Below are 27,669 nucleotides of genomic sequence, written 5' to 3' on the forward strand. Positions count from 1 at the left end.
TGCCAACATGATACCCCAAGTGACAGTTTGTATGTGTTGGGGGGTGGTACTGGAGATTGAACCCAGAGGCATTCTGCCTCTGAGCTATACATCCACCCCTATTTTATTTATTTTGAAACAGGGTCTAAGTTGTGGAGGGTCTTACAAGGTTGCTGAGGCTGCCTTCAACTTGAGATCCTCCTGTCTCAGCCTCCCAAGTACTGAGAGTACAGGCATGTGCCACCACGCCCTGCTCTGTACTGCTTTCTGAGAGCAGATTGTGGCAGTTTGAGTTCTTTGTTTCCATTTGCCTTGCCTTATTGCTTTATTGTTTTAATAAGCACCTGAGAATAAACACAAGAATTTGTGTGTGTGCCAGAGGAACTTCTTTACAAAAGTAGATATGGTGGCCCTCTATTATAGAATAGCATGGAACTAACCTTGCCTTTCAACATGTATTAATCTTCCCAGATTACACCAAAAAAAGATACGGTTAAAAGTTTCCTTTTGATAGCTGTGCGTCAAATACGTACATGTAAGTCAGTTGGATAAGCATTTGTGGGGATTTTAGTTTTTTTTATTATGATGTTTTATTTTGCTTTTTTTTTTTTTTGTCCTAGGGATTGAACCTAGCAGGATTATACCTCTGAAGTGCATCCCCAGTCCTTTATACTTTTTGTTTTGAGAGTCTTACTAAGTTGCAGAGGGTCTTATAGGTCTTAATAGGTCGCAGAGAGTCTTATTAATTTGCCGAGACTCATCTCGAACCTGCAGTCTTCCTGTCTCACCCTCATAAGTACTGGGACTATAGGTGTGTGCCACCATCCCCAACTACATATATTCTCATTCTTCTCTTTGTTCAAATACTGTGATAAAATATCAAATAATGGGAGGAGAGTTAGGGCCTAATTCTAAGCTCAGCCTCATTGAAAAACCATGATAGTAGTGAAACCCCATGTCAAAATAAAGAATAAAAAATAGGGCTGGGGATGTAGTTCAGAGATAAAATATCCATGGGTTCAATTCCCAGTACTAAAAAAAAAAAAAAAAAGAAAAAGAAAAAGAAAAGAAAAACTATGACAGAATAAGGGTTCTATTAGAGTAACCCAGGGGGATACACCAGGGTGCTTTTACAGGGAATCGGCTTATACAGTTGTGGAAACTGGCTGAATCTAAAGTCTGTTGGGTAGGCAGTCAGTTGATCAGAGCAGGCTGGAACCCTAGGGGCATGAGATTGTCTACAGCAGATCACAAAAGACAGTCCAGGGGAAAGGAAGTTAATTGCAGACCAGCTGGTGTTTGGTGTTTGGTGGCTACTCTTCAAGAAGAAAAGTAAGGTCTTTCAACTGAATAAATCCAACCACTTCAGGATAATCTCTCAATTGATTAATTTAAAAGCAGCTGACTAAGGATTTTAGATTAGGGTTTGAATGAATAACTGGGAGGAAAGTGTGCTGTGATGTGGCAGCTGTCTCCCTTCTGTGCTCTTAACTTCTCCCATTTAAAGTAAAAATACCAGAGGCGGGTGTGGTGGTGCAGGCTTGTAATCCCAAAGCTTGGGAGGCTGAGACAGGATCACACTGGTTTGAAGCCAGCCTCAGGTACTAGTGAGGCCCTCAGCAACTTATGAGACTCTATTTCCAAATAAAATATAAAATAGGTCTGGGAGTTTAGATAAGCCCCTGGATTCCACCCCTAGTACCACACACACACACACACACACACACACACACACACACACGAATACTAGAAAAGGAATTCTAGAGACAGTAGTTCAGTCTACCCAAGGTGACATATTAGAAAACCATCACAGATGATAAAATACGTCTAGTAAAAAAGTGAATGTTGCTTTAGTGATTTTATAAAAAGAATTTCCAGACTTAATAGCACCTAAAAGAATAATAAAATGTAGCAACATTCAGAAACTTATCATAAACACTTTTTTAGAGTGCATGTTTAAAAATGTTAGACATTTCTTTTAACTACATTCTGTTTTGTCTTAGGGATCTTTTCTGCATCACACAAGAAGATACTTTGTTTTTGGCTTCACCTCTGACCTTTGATCCCTCTGTTGTGGAAATATTTGTTGCTCTATCAAGTGGTGCCTCTCTGCTGATAGTACCAACTTCCATCAAATTGCTCTCATCAAAACTAGCGGCTGTTCTCTTTTCCCATCACAGAGTGACTGTTTTGCAGGTACATTTTAGGAGCAAAGGAAATGTTTTGGTGTTCGTTAATTGATATTTTAAATGTTTATAAAATACTTTATATTTCTATAATTCCTTTTAGTGGATTAGTGATAATCTAGTTAGATTATCAAGGCTGTTCCCTTGTGATACCATGTTTTTGTTTGTTTGCTTATTTAATTAGTTATTTATTTATTTTTGCAGTGCTGAGGATGGAACCCAGGGGCATTCTACCTCTGAGCATCACCCCTAACCCTATTTTTATTCTTTATTTTGAAACAGGGTCTCACTGAGTTGCAAAGGGCCTCACTAAGTAGCAGAGGCTGTGATCTTCCTGTCTCAGCCTCCCAATCAAATGCTGGGATTACAAGCATGCGCCACCAAGACGGGCGTGTTCATTTATTTATAAAAGAAAAAATCAGTTAATTCTTTTTTTTTTTTTTTTTTTTTTTTTTTTTTTTTTTTTTGCAGTACTGGGGATGGAACCCAGGGGCATTCTACCTCTGATCACCCCCAGCCTTAAATTTTTATTCTTTATTTTTGAAACAGGGTCTCACTGAATTGTAAAAGAGGCTCACTAAGTAGCTGAGGCTGTTTGTGAACTGGGATCCTCCGGTCTCCGCCTCTCGAATCCTGGGATTACAAGTGTTTGCCACCATGCCCGATTTCCTTTTAAAATATTTTAAATTTGTATTTGAAAGTATATGGTAAACCTTAAGATATTACATCATCATAAAATTAAAGAGAATTAACTAAGTTATATACATTATATATATATAATGATAATCTTAATATGTTTAATTCTGTGAGCCTCAGGTTTTATCTGTAAATGGAAATCATTCATATGATTAGGATTAATATAATAGGAATTAAATGAGCCAGGTGTGGTGGTGTAGGATTGTAATCTCGGTTCTTGGAAAGCTGAGATAGGAGAATCAAAAGTTCACGGCCAGTCTCAGCTACTTAGTGAGGCCTTACACGACTTAGTAAGACCTTATTTCAAAAATTAAGAAAAAAAAATAGGACTGGGGGTGTAGCTCGAATGTACAGTGTCCCTGGGTTCAATCCTCAGTTCCAAAAAAATATAAATTAAAAAAAATAAGAATCAGGTGTGGTGGCAGTTTTGTAATCCCATTACTTGGGAGACTTGAGATAGGAGGATGGCAGGTTTGCAGCCAGCCTCAGCTACTTAGTGAGGCCTTCTGCAACTTAGAACCTGTTTCAAAATAAAGAATAAAAAATAGAGCTAGTTTTAACCCCCAGTACCATAAGAAAAAAAACCCACAAAATAATAAAAGATCGCTGGACATGGTGGCACACGTTTTAATCCCCTTGGGAGGCTGAGACAGGTGGATCTCAGGTTCGCAGCCAGCCTCAGCTACTTCATGAGGCCCTCTGCAACTTCGTGAGACCCTGTTTCAAAATAAAATATAAAAATTAGGACTGGCGGTGTAGCTCAGAGTTAGAATGCCCCTGGGTTCCATCCCCAGTACTGCAAAAAAAAAAAAAAAAAAAAAAAAAAAAGAAAAAAGAAAAAATAGGGCTGGGGGCATAGCTTGGAGGTAAAATGCCCCTGAATTGAATTCACTGTACCACAAAAAAAGAATTAAGTGAGAGTGCAGTATAGTTTCTGGGATGTATGTGTCTCAGTTCATGTGGACCATTATAACAAAATACCGCAAACTGGATAATTAATGAACGCCATAATTTATTCCTCATGGTTCTGGAGTCTGGAAAGGCCAGTCTCAATCCATATAATGGATTAACACTCAGAAAAAGAAACGAACTGCTGACATACACAACGTAGGTGAGTTGCAAATATTTATCTAGAGTGAAAGAAGCCAAGTCAAAACACAGTACATACTGTGGTGTTCTGCTTACATAAAATTTTAGAAATTACCAAGCGATCTTTAATGACCAGAATAGATCAGCAGATGTTTAAAGAAGAGGTCCAGCGGGAGGGAGAGTCACAATGGCACATGGTAATTTTAAGGGAAATGTACATTACTATGGTCTTAATGTTTTTGTCCCTTCAGAATTCATTTATGGAAATCTATCCCCAATGTCCTATTAGTAAGATGCCAGGCCTTTGTGAGGTGTCTCAGTCGTAAGGGTGGAGCCCTCACATTGGTATTAGTGCCCTTTTGGAGAGAGGGAGAGGGAGCTTTTCAAGCTTATTTGCTCGATCGATTTCTTTCTTTCTTGCTTGCTTGCTTTCTTGCTTTCTTTGTACTGGGAGTAGAACTCAGGGGCTTACTAAATTGCTGAGAGCCTCACTAAGTAGTTGAGGTTGGCTTCAAACCTGCGTGATCCTTCCATCTCAGCCTCCCAAATACTGGGATTACAAGCATGTATCACCATGCCTGGCTTGCTTGTTTTTTCTTTTAACTCTGTTAGGACACAGCCAAAAGGCATTCTTTATGACACAAATTGGCCAACACTTTGATCTTGGATTTCCCAGCCCATTGGCTATGAACAGTTAATTTTATTGTTTACAAATTATCCATTTAAAGCTAGGTGTGATGGAGCATGCTTGTAACCCTATTACTTAAGAGACTAAAATTGGAGGATCGAGGATCAAGGTTCAAGGCCAGAGAGCCTCAGCAACTTGGTGAGGCCCTCAGCAATTTATTGAGTACCCTGTCAAAATAAAAAATAAGGCTGGGTGTGGTGGTGCATGCTTGTAATCCCAGCATTTGGGAGGCTCAGATAGGAGGATCCCGATTTGATTCGAGGACAGCCTGAGCTACTATTTAGTGGGGCCCTTTGCAACTCAGTGAGAACCTGTTTCGAAATAAAGAATAAAAAATAGGGCTGGGGTTGTGGCTTGGAGGTAGAATGCCTCTGGGTTTCATCCCCAGTATCACAATAAAATAAATAATAAAATAGAACCAGAGGTATATCTCAGAGGTAGAATCTCTAGTAGCACACACACATACACAATTATCTAGTGTTCTTGGTGTTGTTGTTATGGCAACCTGAAGAGACCATAAACCTGAATATTGTTTCACTAGTATGTACATATCAAAACCTATATTATATTGTACACTTAAAACAGTTTAATATATATTAGATGTTACTCAATAAAGCTGGATTTTTTTTTTTTTCAGTACTGGAGTTGGAACCCTGGGGCATTCTACCTCCAAGCTACACCCCCAGCCCTATGTTTTTATTTTGAAACAAGGTCTAAGTTGCAGAAGGCCTCACTAAGTAGCTGAGGCTGTTCATGAACCAGGATCTTCCTGTTTCAGACTCCCCAAAATCTGGAATTATAAATTTGTGCCACCATGCTCGGCTAATAAAGCTGTTTTTAAGAAATACTTGTATTGCTTAGCCTAGGCATGTTTTTTAACACTCTTGTATATTTTTGTACATAGAGATAATGGGAAAGGAAATATAGATTTTACAGATTTTGTCCTTTTCAACTTTTAATTTTTTCTTGTAAACTTTATAGTAAGACAATATTTTTGCGCAAGTTTTTTCTTTTTTTGTGGTACTGGGGATTGAACCCACAGGAATTTTACCTCCAAACTACACCCTCAGCCCTATTTTTTATTTTTTATTTTGAAATAGGGTCTCACTAAGTTGCAGAGGGCCTCTGTACTAGTATTGGGAAGAGGTTTTAAAATGTATTAATGTATCAGTATTGGAAAAGATTTCCAATTTTAAAAATATATCTTTTATACTAAGAAAGCCAGGGCTAGCAGAAAGGAGAGACTTATAATTTACATTTTTAAAGAAAAGGAAAGAAAGCTGGAGCCAGAGATGGGAGGAAATCCCAAATCCTGGAGAAACAATTTCACACATCTTGGGGGGTGAAACAAAAGGTGTTCAGAGATGGGGCTGCCCCCGCTTCCTGGACAAATCCGCCTGGAGACAGCAGAGACTGGGCTAGAGATATGGGCTAGCATATCTACAGATCAAAGGACCTGCCACACACTTGGGCAGGATAAAAACACTCAGTAAACTGGAGTTCCTTGGTATTTTTCATTTGAATTGCCCCCCACCCCCGTGTCCATCTCTCTTGGGCACAGGGCTGTGACTATCTCTGTATTTCTGTCTTTTAATAAACTTCTTTAAATCTTCAGCAACTGTCCAAGCTATGCATATTTATTCTAAGCTTAGGACAAGAATCCACGTTTTTTTTTCTTTCTGGTTTTGGTCATTTGGGGTTTTGTTATGGGTTGGGGGTAAGTGTGTCCGGGACCCTAGCAGGGGTTCCCGGGGAACAGTTTCCCCGAACCATATTCTCCCAATCCGTAATAGCCTCTAAGTAGCTGAGACTGGTGGCCAATGTGCAATTCTCCTGGTTTATCCTCCTAAGTACTGGGATTACAAGTGTGTACCACCACACCCAGCTTGCTCAAGTTTTTTCTAAAGCATAATTGCTATTCACATTAAAAAGACAATGCTTTAGCCTGGCATGGTGGCACAGGCCTATAATTTTAGTACTTGGAAGGCTGAGACAGGAGGATTGCAGGTTCAAGGACAGCCTCAGCAAGTAATGAGACTCTCATCAACTTAGCAAGACCCTATTTTAAAGTAAAAATAGGGCTGGGGTGTAGCTCAGAGATAGAATGCCTCCGAATTCAATACCCAGATTCAAAAAAAAAAAAAAAAAGACAATGCTTTCTCGGTAGTTTTTAAATATGATTTGACAGCCTTAATTTCCATATGGGCTGCAAATGCAAGGCTTTGAATTATTACAGTGTTTACCTTTTTAAGAAGTGTGAGGGAATAAATTATTTTAATATATCTACAGGCAACACCAACCTTGCTTAGAAGATTTGGACCTCAGCTTATTAGATCAACTGTTTTATCAGCCTGCACTTCTCTTCGAGTATTAGCTCTTGGCGGGGAAGCCTTCCCATCGCTGACTGTTCTCAAAAGCTGGAGAGGAGAAGGCAATACAACACAAATATTTAATGTTTATGGCATCACAGAGGTATCAAGTTGGGCGACCATTTATAGGATTCCGGAGAAGATTCTTAACTCTACTTTGAAGTAAGGGTTTTAATTATACTAAACAGAGAAGAGAGAGTTTGTTTTTTGTTTTTAGGATCCTAACACCAACAGTAGAGTTTCTTTTATTGTTTTTTGTTTTGGGGGAGTTCTTTTCATGGTGGGGATTGAAACTCAGGGTCTTGGACTTCGGGGAAGATGGCGACGGAGAAAAGTGGGGCTTACGAGCCACACTAACAACCAATCTTTATACTACAAAATCAGCACCTTTCATAGTCAGAAAACACTATCAGCAGAGAAACAAAAAATGTAATTACAAGGGACAGAGAAAAAGAGGACTGGAAAAACGAGACACCAGAAAGAAACCAGACCGCAATGCTGCGGCCGGAGCCGCAGCGCTGAGCGGCGGGCGCCATCTTTCCTTGCAGCACCAGGCCCCAGAGAGGAAGGGAACTCAGAATGGAGCTCAGAGCCACAGAGGAGATACGCCGGCCTCACGCCCGAGGACGCAGCAGCAGCACCTTACTGCCGGCGGCAGCGGTGAATTCACCGGACAGCTACAGACCAATGCACTCAAAAGCCCACCAGGCTCCAGAGAGGAGTGGCGGACAGCGAGCCAAGGTGAGCCGCTGCAGATTAGCCAGGCGGGATTCGGCAGATTTTTCGGTGCAGGAAGCATCTAAAACTCCCAGTGGCTGGGCTCAGCACACCCTGCAGGGACTCAGAGCAGAGCTCAAAACTAGAGAAGAAATACGCCAGCCTTACGGCCGAGGGCGTGGCAGCGGTGCCATATTGCCACCAGCTCCAACAGCAACGAATTCACCGAGTCCACTACAGCTCCATCGGTGCACTCAACAACAGTGAGTCAAATTGCGGCCCCTAGAGAAGAAATCCCAGTACTGCAATCCCAGGGACTTGACCCAGTGGGGGAGTGGCAGTGGCAGAGATATCACACCATAGGAGAACGCCCAACCTGACACCCCCAATGGTCTAAAGCAGCATTGCTTGACTCCCTGTGTCTCAGACTCTGCGATACAACCTAGTAAAGGAATAGTGGGGACTGAGATACCACAGACTCGAGATCCAGAGCACCTTAAGTGAAGTTGTAGTGACCCAAGGGAAGAACCCAGAGAAGGCACAAACTTCTGAAATCATGGGAAAGAGGAATAATACTGGAGCAATGAATGCCCACAACCCCACAACATCAGAACCCAATAAAACAGAAATTCAGAGATTTCTAGAAGATCAAATCAGGAAAATAACTGTAGAAATAATAGAGGTGTTTCGTAAAGAATTCAGAGAGAGCCAAAAAGAGATAAAGGATGCAATCAGTGAAGTAAAGGCCTCAATTCAAAGTACAAACAACTGATTAGACCACATAGAGAATAGAATTTTGACCACATAGAGAATAGAATCTCGCTCTTAGAAGATGATCATTCCAAAAATGAACGCATAGTTTCTAATTTAGAAAAAAAAATCCAACAGCAGGAATCTGACATTGAAGAAATATGGGCCCATTTTAAGAGAGCTAACCTAAGAATAATTGGAATAGAGGAGGGAAAAGAAGGTGAAACCAAAGGGATCAACAATGTCTTCAAGGAAGTAATAGCAGAAAATTCTCCAAACATAGAGCAAGAGGTCAATACACAGGTCCAGGAAACTTATAGAACTCCCTTTAGACAGGACCGGAGAAGAGGATCCCCACGCCACATAATTGTCAAAATGACCAATGTGGAAGCCAAGCAGAGAATCTTAAAGGCAACAAAAACAAAGGGCCAAGTGCATTCAGAGGCAAACCAATTAGAATCACTCCAGACTTCCCAAACCAAGTCATGAGAGCCAGAAGGGCTTGGAGTAACATATTCCAAACTCTGAAAGAAAACAACTTCCAGCCAAAAATTTCCTAACCAGCAAAACTTTCTATCAAATTAGATGGGGAAATAAGAAGCTTCCATGACAAACAGAAACTGAAGGAATTTATGTCTTCAAATCCAGCGCTAGAGAAAATACTCAGAGACTAACTACAAAGAAGAAATAGGTAACACACACCAGAACCAAAGAAACAAGAGTTTCCATCCAACAGACAACTTAGATTGGTTATCTGTGGAGATTCATTATTTATGTTAGTCTTTTACCTATCTCTAAATTGTATTGTTTGCCTTTATTGTTGTTAATTTTTAGGATTTCTAGTTGGAATATTAATATACCTTCAGATAAAGCATTTGGAAATATTTTATCCCATTCTATTAGTAACTTTTAACTCTGTTTACATTGTCTTTGGATATACAATATTTTTTTTATTTTTTTAGGGAGTTTGTATACTCTTCTGTTGCCTGTGCCATTGAAATCATATCCAAGAAATCACTGCCAATTTCAATGTTGTGAGGTTTTATGACCCAGATTTTCTTCTAAAGGTTTATAGTCTTAAGATTTATATTTAGGTCTTTTATCTATTTTGAGTTAATATTTGTATAAGGTGTTAGGTAAGGGTCCAATTTTATTCTTTTTCATGTAATTATTATTTTTCAACAATATTTAGTTAAAAGATTATTATTTCCTCCACCACATGTTAGTGGAAACCTTGTAAAAATAACTTGACAATATAGGGAAGAATTTATTCTAGGCTTTTATTTAACTTAAGTGGTTTATATATCTGACTTTATAACAGTACTACACTGTTTCAATTATTGTAGCTTTATACGGTTTGAAATCAGAAAATATACATCTTCTAGCTTTGTTCTTTTTTGAGATCGTTTTGGGTATCTAGAGTCCATATTCCATATTAGGATAGATTTTTTTCTGAAAAATAAATAAATAAATGTATGATAGTTTCACCTAAAAAAAAAAAAAAGAAAAAATATTCTCTGCTAAGAAAGAAAGCAAGAAGAAATATTGAAATGTTATCTTTAAGTCATCAAAAGCTTGGTATCAGACAAATGAAACTGTTCTGTGAGATTATCATTGTTAATTTTGGATAAATTGCTATTATACTAGATGTCAACCACTAAGCCAAGCATGGGAAGGAGGGATGGGGAGGGAACGGGTTGGGGATCGGGTGGGGGCTAATTGGGCGATGTGTGCATGTATGTCTACGAAAGTTATTTTTTTATATCCCAGTATTATGTATGAATATAGTGCACCAATAAAAAAAAAAACTCAGGGTCTTGCATGCGAAATATATACTCTATGTTAATCCCAATTAACCATGTTTTGATACATACTAATACTTTTAGAAACACTATTAATAATAATAATTATTATTATTTTAGAAACACTATTAATACTTATAGAAACACTATTTTTTATAGAATTTTAAGTTGGGAACCCAGAGCTTTTCTTATAACTGGTGCTGAGATCCTGTAGAATTTGTGTGTATGTGGGATGTGGGGAGGTACTGGGAGTTGAACCCAGAGGCATTCTGTTTCTGTGCTATTCCCAGCCCTTTTTTATTTTCTTGCTTTGAGTCTCTCTAGGCCTTGCTAATGTTGTTGAGAATCCCACCAAATTGCTGAGTCTGGTCCTGAACCTACGATCTTCTTTTCTCAGCCTCCTAAGTGCTAGAATTATAGGCATGTATCTCCATGCCTTTCTCTGAAGAACTTTTTATAACTGAATAGTAATGAATAACAAATAATAATCTTCTCACCTGACCTTTTGGTCTTGGCAGTCTGATTTGTGCCATAACAAACTCTTTTATTTGATGTACTTGGTACAGTGTGATTTAAATACAATGGGAAATCGGGCACGGTGGCATATGTTTGTAATCCCAGCGCTTGGGAGGCTGAGACAGGAGGATCCCACAGGTTCAAGACCAGCCTCAGCTACTTATTGAGGCTCTCAGCAACTTAGTGAGACTCTGTTTCCAAATAGTATAAAATAGGTCTGGGAGTATGGCCTGGAGGTAGAAAGCCTGTGGGTTCCACCACCAAAAATAAATAAATACATAAAAATACATATATACATACATACATACATTGGGAAAAATTCAAATGTAAAATTTTAAATCTGCTTTGGGTTGTTTTTCACAGATGTGAATTTCCTGTGCAACTGGGATTTCCTCTGCTTGAAACAGTTGTTGAAGTCAGAGATACAAATGGTTTCACAGTTCAAGAAGGCAGTGGCCAAGTATTTTTAGGTTGTTTTAATTTGTTGGTTGGGAATAATTATTTTTTAAGAAAAATATAATGTCTTGATTTTTTTGTATATCTAGTATGCTTTCAGTGATCATTTTTAATCTCACTCAGTCATGAAATATTTAATAAGTTACCATAATTATTTCATATGTTTATACTCTAATAAAAGTAATTTAGAAACTAAAACTTGTATCATATTTATAGATAAAATTTAATAAATATTCTAAGAATTTTTAAAAATCATACTTAATTTTAGAATAAATTTTATTCCTTATTCATTGAAGTTGTTGTATCTAATTTTATCCAGTAACATTTAAAATGAGGCCCCTTTTTAAGATAAATATTCAGATTTCGATTTGCAGTAACTGAACTTTTAGAAGTGTTCTTGATTTAATAGTTTTAATGTTTTGCATGAGTACTTATGACTCGGGTGTTTATATCTTTGGAAGGTGGCAAAAGCAGAGTGTGTTTTGTTGATGATGAAGTGACAGTGCCTCTTGGTACGATGCGAGCCACGGGAGACTTTGTGACTGTGAAAGATGGGGAGATCTTTTTCTTGGGACGAAAGGACAGTCAGATCAAACGTCATGGAAAATGTCTTAACATTGAACGTGTGCAACAGGTAAGCTTTTTAAATATTAAACATCTATTTGGGGCTGGGATGTTGCTCAGTGGCAAAGCGCTTGCTTGGCAAGAGTATCACCCTGGGTTCGATCCCCAGTCCAAAAAAAAAAGACCCTCTTTTTAAAAAAAAATAAGCTAACCAAGGCATGGTAGTGCACGCTTGTAATATCAGCATTTGGGAGGCTGAGACAGGAGGATCATGGTTCGCGGCTAGCCTCTGCTACTTAATGAGGCCCTCTGCAACTCAGACCCTGTTTCAAAAAACATAAAGAAAGAATAAAAAATAGGGCTAGGAGTGCAGTTTGGAGGTAGAATGCCCTTGGGTTCTATCCCCAGTACCCCCCCCCAAATCTAAAAACAACAAAAAAAGTTTAAAATATTCTATTTGTATATGTAGACATTAGAGCCAATTACCACCAATTTTCTTTATTTGTTTCTTATCTTTTCTTGCGGTACTGAGGATGGAACCCAGGGACATTCTACCTCCAAGCTACACCCTCAGCCCTATTTTGTATTATTTATTTGGAAACAGGGTCTCACTGAGTTGGAAGGGCCTCGCTAAGTAGCTGAGGCTGTCTGCAAACTGCAATCCTCCTGTCTCAGCCTCCCAGATGCTGACGTAACAAGAGTGGGCCACCACGCCCGGCTCAATTACCACCACTTTTCTGTGCTAGGTTCTTATCAGAATTATACCTAAGATTTTTTTTTTTATACTTGGGGATTGAACCCACGGGCATTTTAACTCTGAGCTATACCCTCAGCCTTCTAATTAATTAGTTTATTATTATTATTATTATTATTATTATTATTATTATTATTATTATTTATTTTTTGCAGTACTGGTGATGGAATCCAGGGGCATTCTACCTTTGAGCAATATCCCCAGCCCAAATTTTTTTTTTCTTTTCTTCTTCTTTTTTTCTTTTCTTTTTTTTTTTCCCTTTTTTTAATTTATTTTTTATTTTTTGTGATGCTGGGATGGAACCCAGGGGCTTTCTACCGCCGAGCTACACCTCCAGCCCTATTTTGTATTCTTTATTTGGAAACAGGGTCTCACTGAGTTGCAAAGGACCTCATTAAGTAGCTGAGGCTGTCTGTGAACAGCAATCCTCCTGTCTCAGCCTCCCAAATGCTGGGATTACAAGCATGCGTCACCACGCCTGGCTTTTATTTTATTTTTGAAATGGTCTCACTAGATTGCCGAGAGTGTCACTACTTGCTGAGAGTGTCTTCTAACTACAATTCTTCTGTCTCAGCCTCCCAAGTACTGGGATTACTGGCATGTGCTGCTGAGCCTCAATTACACCTAAGATTTTGTATTAGTAATGAATTATAGTAATAATTCAGTGTGCCCTTATTCCCAGTGCAAAGAAGTTTTTTTGTTTTTTGGGTTTTTTTTTTTTTTTAGTGGTATTGGGGTTCCTGGAAACCTTTCTACCTCCAGGCTACACTCCCAGACCTATTTTATACTTTTATTTGGAAACAGTTTCTCTTAAGCCAGAAAGGCTGGCTTCGAACCTGCGCGAGCCTCCTGTCTCCGCCTTCCAAGCGCGGGCATTACAAGTGTGCGCCACCACGCCCGGCAAGAGAGAGTTATTTTTTAAATAAGTGACAGAATGGATTTTGAGATCTATGAAAATAACTTTGCTTATTTGCCTTAGGACTTAATACTTTTGAAAATGTTAAGAGCCATGTAATCTAGTAATTGTGTCAGTAGCAAGCAAAAGTTTAGAAGTCTCTAGGATATTCCAGAATTTAATTCAGCAGTACTGATTTTAGGCATAACATATTTGAATATTTTGGAAGTTAATTTTTATATGTTGTCTTTGGCAACTTGCGATAATTTCTTTTACAGGTTGCTGAAGAACTTCAGCAAGTGGAATCTTGTGCAGTTACATGGTATAATCAGGAAAAATTAATTCTCTTCGTAGTGTCCAAAGATGATTTAGAAAAGAATTATATCTTTAAAGAACTGCAGAAACGTCTTCCAAATCATGCTATCCCAGATGAGCTTGTATTGATTGATACTGTACCATTTACATCTCATGGTAAAATAATTTAAAGCTGATATGTTGAATGCCAAATTATATTAATTATATTAATTCTAGTTTAATGGCCACATAACTATTACTATATAAGATACTAGCATTTACTGGTTGTAGATCTTCTGTTAAATGCTTTGTATAATTAGCTCAATTTCAGAAAATCCTGCGGGTAGTTGATATTATTCCAATTTGCAGATAAGGAAAACAAGGTTTAAAGAGGTGAGGTAATTTTCCCCAAATCACTTTGCTAGTTAGTGGTTACATTAATCAGTGTTTTCCAGAGGAACAGAACTAATATTTAGGCAGATATATAAAAAGGAGATTTATTATGAGAAATTGGCTCATAATTCAGGCACAGAGAGCTGAGAAGCCCCACGCTCCGTCTGCAAGCTGGAGACCTAGGAAAGCTGGTGGTACAATTCAGTCTGAGGATTGAGGCCTGAGAAACTGGAGAGCCAATGATCCAAATCCCAGGAGAAGATGAGATGAGATGAGATGACCCAGCTCAAACAGTGAGGCAAGAAAAAGAGGGGCATAGTCTTCCTTTTTCTGCCTTTTGTTTTGTTTAGGCCTAGGAGGGGATCTTTCTTACTGAGTCTACGTCTTATGCTAATCTCATCATGACAATTTCTCATAGACACATCCAGACATAAGTGGGTCACGGGACACCCCATGACCCACTTACGTTGACCCATATAGTTAACCATCACAGTGGTCGCATTGAAATTCTGCCTAATACTAGTTGGCTTCAAAATATATGCTCTTAATATCCATGTTATATTGCCTCTGAAGTTTTTTTTTCCTCTCTCTCTCTCTGTAATTTTGTATCTAGCAGTACAATTCTTTTTCTTTTTTTTTTTTTCTTAAATTTGAAACAGGGTCTCACTGAGTTGCTGAGGCTGACCTTGAACCTGAGATCCTACTGTCTTAGCCTTCCAAATACTGGGTTTCCAGGTGTACACCACCACACCTGGCTAACAGCATCATTTCTTTTAGGTGTGTGTGTGTGTGTGTGTGTGTGTGTGTGTGTGTGTGTGTGTGTGTGTGTAAGTAATGGGGATTGAACCCAGGGCATTCTACATCCAAGCTATATCCCAAACCTGATTTTTTTTATTCTTTATTTGGAAACAGGGTCTCACTAAGTTGCAGAGGGCCTCCCTAAGTAGCTGAGGCTGGCCACAAACCTGCAATCCTCCTCCTGTGTCAGCCTCCCAAGTACTGGGATTACAAGGGTGTGCTGCCACATCCAGCATCTTTTAGCTCTTTAAATTGGATAAACATTAGCTCCTTCTTTCCTCTTATCTGTTACTCATTACATTCTTGGTAGCTTTGGACTATTTTCTTTGGAACTGATTATTCTATATGATTTCCATTTTAGCTATTCTATATGATTTCTAAGCTTTACAATGAAAAATATGTGTGAGTAATAAGGATATACTAAACCAAGGGAAAAGAAACAAAAGGAAAAACTACTAAAGATATAGTTTCTCAAGTGAAATTTTATGTACTTAGGGTGTTAGGACCAAGCTTTGCATAACTGAACACATGCTTTACCACTGAGCTATGTTCTTAGTCCTAAAATGAGATTTTAATTTTTAATTATTGTTTTTGTTGTTTTGTTGTTGGTAGCATATGCTACCAGGTGCTCTACTACTGAACTATACTCCCTGCCCTGATGTGAAATTGCAGAGGGCCTCCCTAATGTTAAATGTTATTTGTTATTTTAAAGCATTTATTATTTCTTTCTTAAGGCAAAATTGATGTTTCTGAATTAAACAAGATATATGTAGACTACGTAAACTCGAAGCCTGGAAATAAGCTCAATGGAAAAGAAGAACTTTGGGGAAAATTACAGTATTTGTGGAAGGTACAATTTTAAAATACAAATTTATTTTTATAAAAAGATTATTTTAGGAAATGATAGCATCCTAATAAGAGTTGTTTTGTATGTTTGTCTCAGTGGGAAAATAATTTTTCTTAGATAAAATGTAGAATTTTCTAAAGCATTCTGAAAAGAGGATGTATTTGTTTAGTCTTGTCTATAAAAATAGAGGCCGCCTAGATAAAAGTCTTATCCACTTCAGTTTTAGATTCTTGTAATTTTGATTTATGTAAAATAAATGAGGGATATGTTTTATTCTCATATTATAGAAATATTGGTTATTACCTGGATGTTGTAGCACATACCTATAATCTCACTTCTTTGGAGGCTGAGATGAAGATCACAGGTTTAAGGCCTCCTTCAGCAATTTATTGAGACCCTGTTTCAAAACAAAAAATAAAAAGGGACTAGGGGTATAGTTTGGAGGTAGAATGCCCCGGGTTCAATCCCTAGTATTAAAAGAAAGAAATATTAGCTATTAGTATTTTGTGGGCGATATAATAAGTAAAATTAGATGTTTTTGTAGCCCTATTCCTTTGTGTGTGTATGGGGCAGGGGTGGAGGGGATACTGGGGATTGAATCCAGGGCTATTCTGCTTCTGAGCTACATCCATAGTCTTGTTAGTTTTTAATTTTGAAATAGGATCTTGCTAAGTTGCTGAGCCTTTCCCTAAACTGCTGAGGCTGGTCTTAAACCCATGATTTCTCTATCTCAGCCTCCCAAGTACTGAAATTAAGTATGTGCCACCACACCCAGCTCTATTCCATATTTTATGGGTAAGTAAATTTCTCTAAAGGAATATATATATATATATATATAATTTGTGTTGGGGGGGTCTGGGGATGGAACCCAGGGGCATTCGACCTCTGAGCTACACCCCCCTGCCCCATTTTTTTATTCTTTATTTTTGAAACAGGGTCTCACTAAGTTACGGAGGGCCTCAGTAGCTGAGGCTGTCCGCACAATGCGATCTTCCTGTCTCAGTCTCCTAAATGCTTGTATTACAAGTGTGGCCACCACGCCCGGGTCTAAAGGAAATTATATTTTGCAGTACTAGAGTGAGTTTGTGAAAAAAATTAGTGTTCTGATGATCTCATTGGTGTAAAGAAAAAATTTTAATTTAGAAGACAGTTTTTATTTTTATGTTTATATCTTTTTGTGTGTGTGTGTGTGTGTGTGTGTGTGTGAGCCTGGGGATGGAACCCAGAGGCATTTGACCTCCAAACTTCACCCCCTGCCCTATTTTTTATTCTTTATTTTGAAACAGGGTCTCAGCTGCAGGGGCCTCACTAAGTAGCTGAGGCTGGCCGCAAACCACGATCCTCCAGTCTCAGCCTCCCGAATGCTGGGATTACAAGCCTGTGCCACCATGCCCGGCTTATATTTGTATCTTAATGTAGGTATTTTCCTTTCTATATATTACTTGTAAGTGATGAATTCCTTTTATCTTAGGCCATTACCACATTTTCTCCCTTCTCTCACTGTAGTCTGTTCTGAGTCTCTCAGAAGATCTTTTGAAGGTTCCTGATGAGTCACTCTTCCTAAGTAGTGGTGGAGATTCCTTGAAGTCCATACGGCTCCTCAATGAGATTGAAACACTTGTTGGTACCTCAGTTCCTGGGCTTCTGGAAATTATTCTCAGTGGGTCCATTTTAGAAATTTACAATCACATCCTTCAAACAGTATTTACAGATGAGGACCTGACATTCAGCAGAAGTCATGCCACAAAAAGGAAACTCAGCGACACTAATGAAGAGGAAGCCAAAGGAGAGTCTTTACATCTGAAGTCTGTCTTGCCTTTAAGTTATGAAAGTGAGATAAATGGATTTATTGCACTGAGCAGAGGGAGTCAGATTTTGTCTCTGAATACTAAGTTTTTAACTAGATTAGGACATTACCCTTCAGCCTTTTCTTCTGATTTAATTGCACAGACTAACATTGAAAATTTGAAAAGCTTAAATCCTCCAGCTCTTATTGAGAAACTGGAAAATCCAACTTGTGTTGCAACAGTTTCTGAAGAGGAGAAACCTTGGACAGGGGCTGAGAAAATGGAGTTGTGTGTGCGGTGGAGGTCAGACACCGGCAAATGTGTAGATGCTTCCCCTCTGGTGATCGTCCCAGCTTCTGATAAGTCATCTGCAACTGTATACATTGGCTCCCACTCTCACAGAATGAAGGCAGTGGGTCTTTACACTGGAAAGGTAAAATGGGAGCAGATTTTGGGAGATCGAATTGAGTCATCAGCGTGTGTATCTAAGTGTGGAAACTTCGTTGTGGTGGGTAAGTATCTGGATTTGAGGTTTGTAGAGTTCAGTTGAATTACCGTATAATAATGCTGGTTGGACTGATTTGAATTTAAAAAAGAACGGTGTGTGTGTTGGTTTGGGTTGCATTAGTTAACTCTGCACTGATTAACCACATGGGCCTTGGAGTCAGAGTCTTTAGATTTGAACTGCACTCTATAGTTGTCACAAGTTCTGTGAACTTTTAGAACTTCAATGTTCTCGTGGGAAACATGGAAAAAATAATAAAATGTGGTGTTGCACTACACATTACCCTAAAACTTAGTTACCTAGAGCAAAGACATTTATCGTTTAACAGTTTCTGTGGTTTAGGAATGTAGGAGCATCTCAGTTGTCTGAACTGGCTCAGGGTCTTTGTGTTTCCGTAGCCATCCAAGGCTTTACTTGGGCTGGAAAATCTGCTTCCTAGGTGGCTCATTCACACTGCTGTCAGCAGAAGGCCTCGGTTCTTTGATAGTTCTTGGCAAGAAGCTTGAGTTTCCATAATGAGCTTCTCCCTTTACACCTGAGCTGCAACCTCAGTAGGTTACTGGAGTAACTTCCCAATATGTCAGCTCACTCCATCAGAGTGGGTGATCCAAGGGAGAGCCAGTAAGGAGCCCAGCACCATTTATGACCTGTCTCCGAGGTTGTATACTAAGTCTATCACTAAATCTAGCCTGTATCCAAGGAAAAGAGAATTAGCCTTCACCTCTGGAAAGGAAGAGAAAATTGTGGACATATTTAAAACCACTAGAATTGTGCTAGAACTTTTTCAAGAATTAAGTGGGATAATTGCTTGTGAATCCATTAGTACATTGTCGGGCTCATGCTGACAATGTCAGCAAATGCTGTCAGCACCATCACACCCGATTTGTAGTTATTTATTTATTTATTTATATCCTGGCACTGGGGATTGAACCCAGGTGTACTCTATTCCTGAGCTACAACCCAAGTCCTTTTATTTTTATTTTGAAATAGGGTCTTGCTAAGTTGCTGAAGCTGGCCTCAAATCTATGACCTCCTATCGCAGCCTCCCAAGTACTGAGGTTATAGGTATGAACCACCACACCTGGCTTCTGGCTGTACATTTAATTGTTTTGTTTTTATATTGAGTTTTGAGGTTCCTTGAGTTAGTCTAGATATAAGTTCTGGTATTTTTGGTTTTGTTTTTGCTTTTTCAGTGCTAGGAGTTGAACCCAGGGCCTCATGAATGCTCGGCACACCCTCTACCACTGAATTATATCACCAGCCCTGCATACAAGTCCTTTATCAGATATGTGTTTTATATATGTTTTCTCCTAGTCCGTGGCTTGTTTTATGATTTTTTTTTTTTTTGGCAGTACTAAGGATGGAACCCAGGGACATTCTACTTCTGAGCTACATCCCCAGCTCTATGAATTGCAAAGGGTCTCACTAAGTAGCTAAGGCTGTCCGCAAACCATGATCCTTCCATCTCAGCCTCCCAAACGCTGGGATTACAAGCATGTGCCACCATGCCCAGCTTATGATTTTTCTTAACATAGCGTCTTTTGAAGAGATGTCCTTTAATTTTGACAAAATTCATTTTTTTTTTTTTACTGGTTCATGTTTTAGGTGTTGTATCTAAAAAATCTTTGCCTAACCCAAGTCAAAAATTGAACTTAACTGCACCAAATATTTTTTATTAGTCTCTACGTCCTAGAATGCTCTTCTGTGTAGGAATTAATCGTCACTCAGCAAGCCACTACTTTTGCCTCTAAGTAGTCACTGCCAGAAAAAAAAAAAAAAAAAAAAGGCAGCACAGTAATATGCTGGAAATGGAACCTCGAGTGAGCAGCAGTGGCCATGCCCACAGGTATCTCCATCAAGAGTGGAGGGTGATGAAATTGTCCTAAGTAGCTATCCTCAAACTCCACTTTCTTCAATTTACCTGCATCCAGGGAACTTGAGTGACCTCTACTTTGTACATCTTGACCACTTCTACTTCAAATGAGGTCAGGTACCTCTGCCGTATCTTCTCAATGATGGCAGCAGTTTGGGAAAAATAGTTTATTGTAGCTATTAAGAATATAAGCTCTAAGCCAGGCATGGTGACTCATGCTTGTAATCTAGCATTTGGAAGGCTGAGATGGAAGGATCATGGTGGACTGCCTCAGCTACTTAGGCCCTCTGCAACTCAGTGAGACCCTGTTTCAAAATAAAGAATAAAAAATGGGGCATGGGGTATAGCTCAGAGGTCAAATGCCTCTGGGTTCCATCCCCAGACCCGCAAAAAAAAAAAGAATATAAGCTCTAGAGCTTGACTTCTTAGATTTAAATGCTGGTTATGCCACATATGAACTTTATAATTTTGCGCTCATAACTGAAGTGTTGACACCTAAAAAATTGGATATAATAGTGCATGCTTCACCATGAATTTTAAATAGGTTAATAGTTGTAAAATATTTAAAATAGCACCTGACACATAGGAACATTGTGTCAAGGAACATTGACTATGATTACTGCTAATATTTCTTTCCTTTTTTTCTTATTTATTTATTTATTTATTTATTTATTTATTCAGTTTGGTGGTAGGTTTGAGTCTCACTACTTGTTGAGACTGTCATCAAACCTGTCATCCTCCTCTCAGCCTCCCAAGAACTGGGATTACAGGAGTGCTCCACCACATCCAGTTTCTGTTAGCATTTCTTAAACACCTTTTTTTGGCAAGCCTGGGGATTGAACCCAGGGGCATTCTATCTCCGAGCTACACCCATTGCCCTATTTTTTATTCTTTAATTTGAAACAAGGTCTCACTGAGTTGCAGAGGGCCTCACTAAGTAGCTGAGGCTGTCCACACACTGCGATCCTCTGGTCTCAGCCTCCCAAATATTGGGATTACAATTGTGCGCCACCACGCCCGGCTCTTGAACACCTTCTATACTAATTGTCAGTTATTCTTGAAGTTGATGAATCCACCTTCTGCAGAAGCTGAGGTGATGCTGGATAATTTGTCCAGTGACAGCCATGATGAGATTAGAATGCAAGTCTGTCAAAGCCTCTCTCTGCCATAGCATGTTTCATTGTTTTCTTGGTAGTGGTGCATATTATAGCAATTTGTTAATACTTTAAAAAAATGTGTAACCATTGAATAGGTATTTTATACAAGTAACTTATATTCATTCAGTTTCTGCTTTCAATTGCTGAAATTTATTTTTTGTGTGTACTTGGAGTGGGGAGGGACCCAGAGGCTTTCTACCTCTGAGCTACACTCCCATACTTACTTTCTATTTTATTTGGAAACAGGGTCTCACTAAGTTGCTGAGAGCCTCACTAAATAGCTGAGGCTGGCTTCGAACCTGTGCGATCCTCCTGTCTCAGCCTCTCAAGCTCAGGGATTCCAGGTGTGCGCCATCGCGCCTGGCTTTAATTGCTGAAATTTAAGTCAGATGAGTGAACATAAAGACTAAGTACGTATAAAGAATCGGATATAAATTGTCATGATCTAGACCAAAGAGTTATTTTCTAATAACATATCTAAATCTCTTCTTTTATCTTTTGTTTCTCTATAGGTTGTTACAATGGATTAGTTTATGTTCTGAAAAGTAATAATGGAGAAAAATATTGGATGTTTACTACTGGGGATGCTGTCAAAAGCTCAGCAACCGTAGATCCATCCACAGGACTCCTTTACATTGGCTCTCATGACCAGCATGTGTACGCTTTAGATATTTATGTAAGAATTCACCTCATCTGTCTTACACCATAAATGTAGAAGCCTGAGAATCTGGGGGGTGCTGTTGAGTCTGAGAAAGGAGAAGGGGTTAAGTTTTAGTATCTTATGATTTTTTTACTTCCTTACCAAATTTACCATAAGTAAGTTTTTTTTTTTTTTTTTTGGTTTGTTTGTTTGTTTTGGTGGTACTGGGGTTCCTGGAAACCCTTCTACCTCTGGGCTACACTCCCAGACCTATTTTATACGTTTTTATTTGGAAACAGGGTCTCATACCTGTGCGATCCTCCTGCCTCCACCTCCAAGTGTGGGGATGATAAGCATGCGCCACCATGCCCAGCCATAAGTAAGTTTTAAAATACAAAGAACTTAGAGCTAGGCGTGGTGGCGCACGCTTGTAATCCCAGCCTTTGGGAGGCTGAGACCGGAGGATCACGGTTCGCGGGCAGCCTCAGCTACTTAGTGAGGCCCTCTGCAACTCAGTGAGACCCGGTTTCAAAATAAAGAATAAAAAACAGGGCAGGGGGTGGAGGTCAAATGCCCCTGGGTTCCATCCTCACACCCGCAAAAAAAAAAAAAAAAAAAAAAATATATATATATATATATATATATATACTTGGAAATATCTTAACAGAAAAAAAACCCACAAAGTACCAAGATATCAAAGATATTCAAGATCTGAATATAAAAACATGAAAGTCTATGTAAGAATTATAAAATGAAGAGAAACAAGCCAGGAAATAACTGTGAAAGATTAAAAAATATATTTATAAGCATAAGAAAAAGGAAGACCTAGGTACTAGCTAGGTGTGGTCGCACATGCCAGGTGTGATTGCATATGGCTGTAATTCCTGTACCTGGGAGGGCTCAGGCAGGAAGTTAGCAGGTTACAGGACAGCCTCAGGAACATAGCAAGACCCTGTTTCAAAACAAACAAACAAAATGGCTTGGAGTGTAGCTCAGAGGTAGAATGCCCCTAAGTTCAGTCCTTAGTAACACATACACACACACACACACACACACACACACACACACACACACACACGACCTAGGTAATGAAATGAACTAGGGACATACACAGAACTCCGAAGAAGAAATGACTAGTAAATGTATGTAAATATTTTATACCCTTAATAAACAAATAAATGTAAATTACAAATATAACTTAGAGAAACAAATAGTATTAGATTAGAAAAAAGGTTGGAAGGATAACATAAGTGTTAATGAGAGTAGGGGATTGTAACTGGTAAGGCCTCTAAGGGAAACAGTTTGGCCATAGGTAATATATTTCCTGTCCTTTGATACGGTAAAATTTTTTTTCTAGGATTCTATCCAGGCAAGATAATCAGAAACACAAATACATGCACCAAGAAGTCTCTTCCAAGTTGTTTACTTATTTATTTAAAAAAAATTTTTGCAGTACTAGGGATGGAATCCAGGGGCATTCTACCTATGAGCTATACCTGAAGTCCTATTTTATTTTTAGTCTTTTTATTTATTTATTTATTTATTTATCATTTATTTATTTATTTATTTTTTGGTGGTACTGGGGATGGACCTCAGGGGCCTTGGCCTACCTCTGGGCTATACTCCCAGACCTATTTTATATTTTATTTAGAAACAGGGTCTCTTAAGCCAGCTGAGGTTGGCTTCGAACCTGTGCTATCCTCCTGTCTCAGCCTCCCAAGCAAGGGGATTACAAGCATGTGCCACCACGCCTGGCCCTAAGTTGTTTTATAATATCAAGTAATTGATTCCAAATAGTGTTTAGTGATCAGGTAGAAAAATTATTTTATGTTCCTATGGGATTTTATAAATTAAAACTATATTTAAGCCGGGTGTGGTGGCACACACTTGTAATCCCAGCATTCAGGAGGCTGAGACTGGAGGATCGCAGTTTGCGGACAGCCTCAGCTACCTAGTGAGGCCCTCTGCAACTCGGTGAGACTCAGTTTCAAAATAAAGAATAAAAAATAGGGCAGGGGGTATAGCTCGGAGGTCGAATGCCCCTGGGTCTCACCCCAGACCTGCAAAAAAACAAAACAAAACAAAAAAAACTATATTTAAGCTGAGTGTGGTGGTACATACCTGTAATCTTAGTACACGGGAGGCCAAAAATGGAGCATTACAGGTTCAAGACCAGCCTCAGCAACTTTGCAAGGCCCTCAGCAACTTAGGAAGACCCTATTTTAAACAACAACAACAACAAAATAGAAGTCCAGTGTGGTGGTGCACACTTGTAATCCCAGTAGTTTGGAGGCTGAGACAGGAGGATGAGGGTTCATGGTCAGCCTCAGCTACTTAGTGAGTCCCTTTGCAACTTAGTGAGACCATTTCAAAGGAAAGAATTAAAAAAAAAAAAAATCAGCCGGGCGTGGTGGCGCACGCTTGTAATCCCCGCGCTTGGGAGGCAGAGACAGGAGGGTCGCGCAGGTTCAAAGCCAGCCACGCGTGCTGGCTTAGGAGACCCTGTTTCCAAATAAAAAAATGTAAAAATAGGTCTGAGAGTGTAGCTCGGAGGTAGAAGGGCTTCCAGGAACCCCAGTACCACCAAATAAATAAATAAATAAATATAAATAAATCAGGCTAGGGTTGTAGCTTGGAGATAGAATGCCCCTGACTCCATCCCCAGTACTGCAAAATAAGTAAGTAAATAACTAAAACAGACCTGTGGGTCTGGCTCAGAAGTAGAATGCCCCTGGGTTTAATCCCCAGCACCACACACACACACACACACACACACACACACACGTCATTTTACAAAATAGGCAACGAAACCTGATACTAAGTTGTATATTCAGAATGATTTCTGCTATTTTAAACTACACAGATACACATAGCCGGGCATGGTAGCACATGCTTGTAATACCAACACTTGGGAGGCTGAGACAGGAGGATTACACAGGTTCAAAGCCAGCCTCGGGTACTTAGGCTCTCCGCAACTTAGTGAGACCCTGTTTCCAAGTAAAGTATAAAAATATAGGTCTGAGAGTATAGCCCAGAGATAGAAAAAAAACCCTGGGTTCCACCCACAGTACCACCAGATAAACAAACAAACTACACAGATACCCATATACCAAAAGATCAAAAGGGAGAATGCTATAACATTAGCAATGATTATCTCTGGATTATATTCTTTGTTGTCTTTATACCAAGTTGGTTCTCTACATGGGTATGCATTTTATGTTAAATGAAAAAACCTATTTTAATTAAATAGATATAACATGAGGGAGATAGGATATATGGATTTATTAACCACCAGCAAAATTAATTATTTTACATTTTTATTTGCAGAAAAAGAAATGTGTTTGGAAGTCAAAATGTGGAGGAGCTGTCTTTTCTTCTCCTTGTTTGAGTCTGATTCCGCATCACTTGTATTGTGCTACACTGGGAGGACTTTTACTGGCTCTAAATCCTGTAGGTATAAAATAATATGTATTGATTTTGTTACCTCTCTTTTCCATAACTTTTATTTTTGCTTTAGACTGTGGAAGTTTGAGTAGTATTCATTTAGATATAATCCACTTATTAAGGAACCCAAATTCATTAAAAGTGATTGACAAGCCAAGCATGGTGGTTCACACTGTAATCTCAAGACTTGGGAGGCTGAGATAGGAGAATCTTCGGTTCACAGCCAGACTCAGCTACTTAGTGAGGCCCTCTGCTACTTAGTGAGACCCTGTTTCAAAATAAAGAGTAAAAAATAGGGCTGGTGGGTATAGTTTGGAGTTAGAATACCCCTAGTTTCCATCCCCACATCTCCAGTACTGCAAAAAAAAAAAAAGTCATTAACATTTATGTCTGGAAAGATGAACTCGTGTGTTTTTTTACCTATTTGAAAAAACTTTTAGACCGAGTGTTTTCGGTCACATTAAGAACTTCTTAAAAATTTCTTAGCCAGGTGTGGTGGCACACACCCATAATCCCAGTACTTTGGAGCCTGAGACAGGAGGAATGCATGTTTGAGGGCAGCCTCAGCAATTTAGTGAGATTTTCAGAGACCTAACAAGACTATTTCAAAACAAAATAAGCCTGGGGGTGTAGCTCAGAGGTACGACACCCCTGGGTTCAATCCTCAGTCACACACACACACAAGAATTTCTTGAAACTGGGCATTGTAGTGCATGCTTATAATCCCACTACTTGGGAGGCTGAGACAGGAGGATTACAGTTTGGTGGCCAGCTTTACTCAGCTACTTAAGCCCTCCGGAACTTAGTGAGACTCTGTTTCAAAATAAAATAAAATAGGGCTGGAGGTATAGCTCAGAGGTTGAATGCCCCTGGGTTCAATCCCCAATACTACAAAAAAATAAAATAGCCGGACGTGGTGGTCCACGTTTATAATCCCTGTGCTTGGGAAGCAGAGACAGGAGAATTGCACTGGTTAGAAGCCAGTCTTGCTGGCTTAAGAGATCCTGTTTCCAAAAAAATATATAAAATAGGTCTGGGAGTGTAGCCCAGAGGTAGAACCCCAGTACCCCCCAAATAAATAAATAAATATAAAATAAAAAATAAAATTTCTTGTCATTATAACAACATTATGTTATTTTTCTTAATTCTTTTATGTATGTGTGGTACTGGGGATTGAATCTGGAGGCATTCGACCTCCCAGCTCTACCCTCAGCCCTATTCTTTCTTTCTGGTATTGAGGATGGAACCCAGAGTATTCTACCTCCAAGCTACACCCCAGCCCTATTTTTTATTCTTTATTTTGAAACAAGGTCTCACCAAGTTATGGAGGGACTCACTAAGTAGCTGAGCCTGGCCAAGGACCCGTGATCCTCCTGTCTCAGCCTCCCAAGTACTGGGATTGCAAGTATGCGCCACTGCGCCCGGCTTCTTAATTAATTCTTGCTCTTTTTTTTTTTTTTTTTTTTTTTGTAGTGTTAGAAATTGTATCCAGGGGCATTCTACCTCTGACCTACACCTCCAGCCCCCCTTTTTTATGTTTTAATTTGAAACAGGGTCTCACTAAGTTGCTGGAGGGCCTCACTAAGTGCTGAGGTTGGCCACAAACACAATCCTCCTGTCTCAGCCTCCCAACAACTGGGATTACAGCTGTGCATCAACATGCCAGGCTTGTGTGGACTAATTTAATAGCTGTGTATATATGTTCTAGCTTCATTTATAATATCAGCATGTCACTGTGGCATTTCTAATGTTCTCTGCCTCTGGGAGATTAATGAGCTTGTTTTTTGAAGGGTAGTTGATTAGTAGAATGATTTTAATGCTACACATTATATTTTTGCCCATGACAGACTACTGGGAATCTAATTTGGAAACATTCCTGTGGAAAACCACTCTTCTCTTCCCCACAGTGTTGCGGACAGTATATTTGTATTGGCTGTGTAGATGGGAATTTATTCTGTTTTACTCATTTGGGAGAACAGGTAAAAAGTTCTAGTTTTGTTTTATGCATCTTTTTTAGCTCATTAAGTTCTAGGTTTTCAATTCTATAAATATTTCAATGATACAAGTGCATTAAAGTAGGTAAGTAAACTAATGCTCATATTATATTAAAACTTTATTGTTATTATATAATTATGTTGTTTTTATGTAATTCTATATATGTACTACATTTAGGGTTTTTGGGGGGGAGGGTTGGTGTTACTGGGATTGAACCCACGGAATTCTACCTCTGAGCTATATATACACACCAGTCTCCTCCCGTTTTTAATAAGCTCAGGCTGGCCTTGAACCTGCGATCCTCCTGTCTTTGCCTCCTAAGTACTGGGATCACAGGCATGCGCCACCATTCCCAGTTAATACTTAGATTTTGATGGGTATTCCACATCTGGGATGATGGGACAAAATGGGCTAAGGTATAGTAAATGAGAACAACAGAAGTAAATTTAAGCATCATTATTCACCTCATTGTGTT

At 39.1% G+C, this 27,669-nt stretch overlaps 1 protein-coding gene across 2 annotated transcripts in view; it reads left to right on the plus strand.

Annotated features, from left to right (window-relative positions):
- The window catches only part of AASDH (aminoadipate-semialdehyde dehydrogenase), a gene marked incomplete at both ends in the record, with an annotated part of 38,109 nt that overhangs the window by 7,982 nt on the left and 2,458 nt on the right, over positions 1–27,669 (plus strand). Inside the window, 9 exons of one of the 2 annotated variants that reach the window (XM_080697648.1) lie at positions 1,983–2,175; positions 6,928–7,169; positions 11,156–11,262; positions 11,710–11,882; positions 13,740–13,932; positions 15,681–15,796; positions 17,300–18,092; positions 25,083–25,205; positions 27,047–27,178. In XM_080697648.1, the coding sequence (XP_080553774.1) occupies positions 1,983–2,175; positions 6,928–7,169; positions 11,156–11,262; positions 11,710–11,882; positions 13,740–13,932; positions 15,681–15,796; positions 17,300–18,092; positions 25,083–25,205; positions 27,047–27,178 (2,072 nt within the window). The remainder of the gene's footprint in view (positions 1–1,982; positions 2,176–6,927; positions 7,170–11,155; positions 11,263–11,709; positions 11,883–13,739; positions 13,933–15,680; positions 15,797–17,299; positions 18,093–25,082; positions 25,206–27,046; positions 27,179–27,669) is intronic. The other variant, XM_080697649.1, reaches the window with a different exon arrangement.

The sequence above is a fragment of the Muscardinus avellanarius genome (assembly GCF_963383645.1).
Source record: "Muscardinus avellanarius genome assembly, chromosome: 6".
In the NCBI taxonomy this organism is placed as follows: Eukaryota; Metazoa; Chordata; class Mammalia; order Rodentia; family Gliridae; genus Muscardinus; species Muscardinus avellanarius.